Source organism: Carettochelys insculpta, chromosome 3 (genome assembly GCF_033958435.1).
Source record: "Carettochelys insculpta isolate YL-2023 chromosome 3, ASM3395843v1, whole genome shotgun sequence".
NCBI lineage: Eukaryota > Metazoa > Chordata > Testudines > Carettochelyidae > Carettochelys > Carettochelys insculpta.
In genome coordinates this window covers 79,823,839-79,829,838 of record NC_134139.1, presented here as the reverse complement: position 1 = coordinate 79,829,838, position 6,000 = coordinate 79,823,839, and the positions used below count along the sequence as shown (strand labels likewise).

At 42.0% G+C, this 6,000-nt stretch overlaps 1 protein-coding gene across 2 annotated transcripts in view; it reads right to left on the bottom strand.

The window, feature by feature from the left end:
* Positions 1 to 356: 356 nt before the first annotated feature.
* GNPAT (glyceronephosphate O-acyltransferase) overlaps positions 357 to 6,000 on the bottom strand; it is a 48,287-nt gene continuing 42,643 nt past the window's right edge. For both annotated transcript variants that reach the window (XM_074990199.1, XM_074990200.1), the window contains exons 13-16: positions 5,585 to 5,684; positions 5,391 to 5,484; positions 1,236 to 1,297; positions 357 to 895 (exon numbers count right to left, since the gene is read on the bottom strand). In XM_074990199.1, coding sequence (XP_074846300.1) covers positions 852 to 895; positions 1,236 to 1,297; positions 5,391 to 5,484; positions 5,585 to 5,684 — 300 coding nt within the window. In that variant the 3' untranslated portion in view covers positions 357 to 851. The remainder of the gene's footprint in view (positions 896 to 1,235; positions 1,298 to 5,390; positions 5,485 to 5,584; positions 5,685 to 6,000) is intronic.

Sequence of the window (6,000 nt, the reverse complement as noted above, 5' to 3'; positions counted from 1 at the left end):
ACGTGTCTTCCCCCTCCTCACCTCCTGGTGACATGCAATTAACCCAAAGGTAGCAATCGCCTGATGCACAACACCCCTAGCAGAAGAAATTTCAGATGCAGAGACACAGTAACACTATGTATAGAAACACACTATACACACACAAACTAAACACTAAAATCGCAAAGTTATAAAGCCTCATTCACAAGGAAACAATAAGGCATTGCACAATCCATATTGATAAATATTTTAACAATTGAGAACAGCAAACACCACTTTGAACTCAGTTTTAAATGCTAAGGCAGATTTTGTGCAGAAATTAAGTGCTTGCTGGTACCCACTACGCTTAAATACAAATCACATTATAAAACAAGTGATAGGCTACAAGAAGGATTTTGGGCAGTTACAAGGACATTTATTCTATGAAAGAAGAGAACAATGGCCACAATATGGATATGAAAACAGCAACATTTTTGTATTAAATGTTATGTTTAATGTTGTCTTTAGTTTTCAGTTACAGTCTCACTGATGAAATAACCTATTTGAAACAAAACTTTTCTTTGTAGCAAAAACTAAAAAAGCAGATGTTTCTGTGCATATTTTTCTTTAACTATGTATCCAAAAATGTTTAAATTTAGTTTAAAAAGAAACACAGTATGCATCAGTACTGACAAAGTTCATTACTGGTAATGAAAATATTCCCATTGAACAACCTTTGCCCACCATCTAATACAATACAAATGAAAATTCCAACATGGAAAAGGCAAAGTGTATATTTATGTAATTATCCATACTCTAGCTGAGTGCTTGTCAGTGTTCTTTGTGGATCATAGTGCACACAGTCAAGTAATGCAAAAACCACTGGATTAATATTAAAGTCTTGCAGTCACAAGTTTACTTATGGGTATCCGAGAATCTAAGGATGAAAGAAGCACACACATTGATTAGAAGGCTATGCACTGGAAGCATCATTCCATTTAACTTCCTGTTCCCAATATTTTTTAAAATTGTAATTTTTTTTTAAGTTGAAAAGTAACAGTTCCCAGAAGGAGTCCATCATGCAAGCAAGAGCCTTTTAAAGACAGCTTATTTTTTACTCAGATCTCAAATTAGTATTTGTACTGCATATAGTTTAATGTGATACCTGAAATAACGCAACTTTCAGTGGGCGTTAGATGTCTAATTTTTCTTTGAGACTTTATAAGTCTTCACCTAAAGACATGTTTAACTAGCATAACAATAAGAAATACACTTACCAAACATTTCTGCTGTTTTATTGAGTGCCTCCATGTTTACAGTGTAAGTAAATCCACTGGTCCTAGATAAAGGGCGATGGGGGGGAAGCGTAATAGGCTGTTATTCTTTCGGGATCAGAAATTAATATTTAAGAATAGAAAGCTACTTCAAATTATCAGAAGCACATAATATTTTTATTATTCTCTTCTTCCTCCTCCATCAATTGTACCCACATAAACAGCATTGACTGTTCTGTCAAAACAAAAAAGCTGTCCAGTAGCACTTTAAAAGCTCATAAAATAATTTATTAGGTGATGAGCTTTCGTGGGACAGACCCATTTCTTCTCCTGAACTACTTTGTTTTGATAGAATATAGACTAACACGGCTCTCTCTCTGTTACTATTCACTGTTCTGGTGACGCTTCATAGATGCTCTTTCAAAAAGCCAGACTACAGAGGGATGGGTATGCTCCTAGAACATTTTTTTCCCTACATTTCCCTTCCCCTGTTTGCTGTAAAAGAGTCTTAATTATCCATCTGAAGTGGAGTTAGATCTTGAAATGGTGCAAATCATTATACAGTGAACTCCTGTTTAACCAGTATTTGATTAACTGGCACACTAAATTAACCAGCATGACTCACAGCCGGGCAGATCTGATCAGCCAACACCAGGCGGGAGCACAGAGAAGCAGCATCAGGGCTGGGGTTTATGCACAGAGAGGGACAGTAATGCCCCACCAGCCCTCTCAGTGGTGCTCTGTGTCCCTCTGTGCAGCATCTGAGTGCAGGCAGCTGCATCCTTTGCTCTCCCACCCAGTGCGAGTACCCTCAATTTTCCAGAATATCTGATTATGCAAGAACCTTCTGGTCCTGTGGATGCCAGATATCAAACAGTTTACTGTAGCATGGTTGACATCCATGGAGCTACACCAATTTATCTTAGTTGATTATGTGTCTCATAAAAGTTTATTCTTGTAGCATCACAGCTAGTTCTGAGAAGAGGATGATACCACAGTAGTAACAGTATCTCACACAGATATTTGAAATACTCTACACCTTTTAACTAATTCATCCTCACAACACTCTGGTGATGCAGGAAAGCACCCCTACTTTACACGAGCTTTCCCATCAGAAATAGTTTGTTGACAGCCTTGATTGAAATCCGAATGTTTGATCTAGAAGGTCACCCAGTCAGATAACTAAGTTAACGCACAAATAAGATCACAGAGCACAGTATGAATATTCACCATAAACTAGATACATCATTTGGTCCACAGTGACTTGTATGTTTGTGAAAATGTGTCTACTAGCAAAACTAGTCACAAAAGGGAAAAGAGCTAAAATTTGCCATGGAATTTGTTCAAGAACATAAGATAACTGGAATTTATAAAATATGAACACATGTATTTGTTCACATGCAATATTTTTAAAAAATTAACTGGTTTCATATTTTATCAGCTAATCCTAGTAAAATTTGTTCACATGTAATATTTTTAAAAAATTAACTGGTTTCATATTTTATCAGCTAATCCTAGTAAAACTAGAAATATTAGCCACTCTCTATTCAATTAATGTGACTTGCAGAATTAAACTGAAAGTCAGAGCTATGATAACAGTCAAAGGTTGTGCCTACACTAGAAAATAACTTCAGAGTTTTACTTCGAAGTAAGCAACTTTGAAGTAGAGCATCTACACATAAAATGCACCCTCCTTTACTTGGAAGTACGCTTCCCCCTACTTCGAAGTTAAGCGTCTACACACAATTAGCTCCTACTTCAAAGTAAGGGGCCAGGAAGTGATGCAGGCTTGGGGTTGCATGGCCGACTAGCCCTTCTGGGTTTGCAGCCAGCCAACCCCTGAAAGGGCCCCTCCCACCACCCCACCCTGCATGTGCTCAAGGCTGCCAGGCTGTGGACAGCGGCATATCACGTGCTGGGGAGAACAGACATGCACCATGCCCGTTCCATCCTCCCCGAGGACCAGGTCCTCTCCACCCCAGCCAGGCTACTGGCCATGCTGATTGCCCTACTCTTCAAGCGGTGCGGCCAGGTTGCCCGCATGGGACCCAGCCTGCAGGCCCTGGCCACAACACTGCTGCCCCTCCCCTGGACACCCCCATCCGATGCTGATGGGTCTTCACCTCCAGCACCAAGTGGTGGGACTGGCTGGTGCTGGAGGACAGGGATGACGAGCAGTGACTGAGGAACTTTTGGATGACCCCCCAGACTCGGCTGGAGGAGGCTCAGCTTGGTGTCCCAGAGGAGAGGGCCATGAGGACGGTCCCGTCGCTGGAGCCCTCGTCGTCGCCCTCGGTCTTGGTTGGCCGCTCCCCACGCCGGGGGCTTGTGGTGCCGGAGGGGCCCGTCTTATCCTCGCTGTCCACAGCAGCAGCGTCCTCCAGATGCTCTGGGGTGGCCGCCTCCCTTGGCCCCAGGAGCCTGTGCAGCTCCTGGTAGTGGGGGCAGTGGATGGGCCATGCCCCCAGCCGGCTGGCAGCATCGCAGGTTTTGATCTAGATCTGGTGGAGCTCCTTAACTTTTATCTGCACATTGCTGTCAGTGCAGTCAGGGTGGCCTCCGTTGGCAAGGCTGCTGGCCAGCTGGTCAAAGGCCTCTGCTTTCCTCCTCTGGCTGCTGCTTTGCCAAAGGACCTCCTCCTCCCGCTCCCCAGAGCGAGGAGGTCCTTCAGCTCATCCTCTGTCCACGAGGGTCTCCTCCTCGCATGGCCCTTGCCTGGGCACTGTGAGCTCTTGAAGTCCTTGTCCTGGGCTCCCAGGGGAGTAGAGGGGTCCTGACGTGCCACCACAGTGGCCAGGGCAACAGAGGTAGGCTGAGTGGGAGCTCATGATGCCCCTGTTTGTGGCACAGTGTCAGCTTCCTGCCTGGGAGCTGCTTCCTTTAAGGTCACCAGCAGGGACCATAGAGCCCTGCCTGAGCTGGCCAGAGTGTGTCTGTCCTTCAGCGGGGCCACCTTCCAAGTAAGGAGTGCAGAGCGTCTACACATACTTAACTTTGAAGTAAGCCACTACTCCATTCCCAGGAATGGAACAGTGACTTCAAAGTTAGCCTCCCTTACTTCTGAGTTAACTTTGAAGTAAGCGAAAATGTGTGTATACACTGCATGCTACTTTGAAAGTAAGTTTGTAATGTAGACACAGCCAAAATAAGCCATTTATTAGATGGCCTGCAACAGTCATCTGTGTCTCCACTTTAATAAAAAGGAGATCAAAACCTAGATATTTTTAAGTGTGTAACTAAAAAACCCACAAAACTAAGCAAACAGAGCAGAATCCCATTTATCCAAAGATATTAGTTAAAAACCTCCCAAACCTCAAGGTAATAAAGAAATGGGGTCAAAAGATTTAAAAGCCAACGAACCCTATAAATCCTTTCCTTAAAAAACCCATAATCCTAACATATAATGAAGAGATGCCATATTTGGGGACCTGTCACATAAAAAGCAGGTGCCAACTTTGTGACTCAGTGGCTGTGTCTAGACTAGCCCCAAACTTGGCAGGGGGCATGGTAAGTAGGGTGGCGGGAGATTACTAATGAAGTGCTGCTGTGCATATGCAGCACTTTATTAGGCTAAATCTCCCCCGTGACAACTTTGAAGTGTGGAACTTGGAAGTGTCGGCTTGTGGGTCAGCCGCGGGTACTTTGAAGTGCCCGCACTCCTTCAAAATGCCCTTACTCAAGTCCCTTTCACACTTCGAAGTTGCTGCGGGGGTGATTTAGCCTAATAAAGTGCTGCATACGCACCGCAACACTTCATTAGTAATCTCCCAACAGCTTAATTACCATGCCCCCTTCGAAGTTGGGGGCTAGTCTAGACACAGCCAGTATGACACTGGGGGGGTAGATAATCAGTTTGTTCAAATTCAGAAAATCAGGGTTGTAATATATTGTTTAGTATGTTGTAGTTCAACCATTAAAGATATCAGATAAAAGATCCCCATGGTCCTTTATGTGAATGATGATATACTAATGGAAGTATCTTCAACGTACGACCATTCATTTCAATTTATAATTATGTGAGATCTATCCTTGGATCTAGTCAGTATCATAATGACAATACACTGTTTGTGTTTACCTTCCAACTGTTGTATCCAGAATCCAGCAAAATTCTTTTACTGACAATATGCTTGCAAATCACAGGCCTCTTATATTACTTACATTTTCATCTTCTTCACTACACGTAGTCGCACAAAAGCTGCCAATGCATTTTTCTGCAAGTCAGAAGACAAAACTTCATAACACTGCGTGTTTCCTACAGAGAAAACAGAGGGGACAATTAAATGTCAACTAATTACTCAGATTAAACACATGAAGTATTCCTGCAGTAGTACCACCACACAAACCATACATACCTGTCTCAAGAAGCTGAAAAGCAAAGTTACGGATTCCAAGCACATACTGCTTTTCGGAAAAGGCCTCTTTTGTTTCATTTGAAAGGTATCTGCAGACTATCTAAAAATAAAATTTAAAAGTATTTGGGCTTTTCCTTCTAGTTCTATAACTTGATCTTTAATTGCAGACAAATATTTTTAAAGAAATAACATAGCTTTCTAATGCTTAACTTGGAAGATATACTTAAGTTAGCCTAATAAAATATAACATTATGCCAAACATTTAAAAATTGTAATATTGTTTGTGTAATCATAAGTATCGTAGTATTTAAAACAAGACTGACTGAATACTAAATCATATTAGAAACTGGTTTATAATCTTGTTTTTTTAAAAAGTTACTTTACTGTCAAAAGTGGCACATTCTCTTGCTGCAACT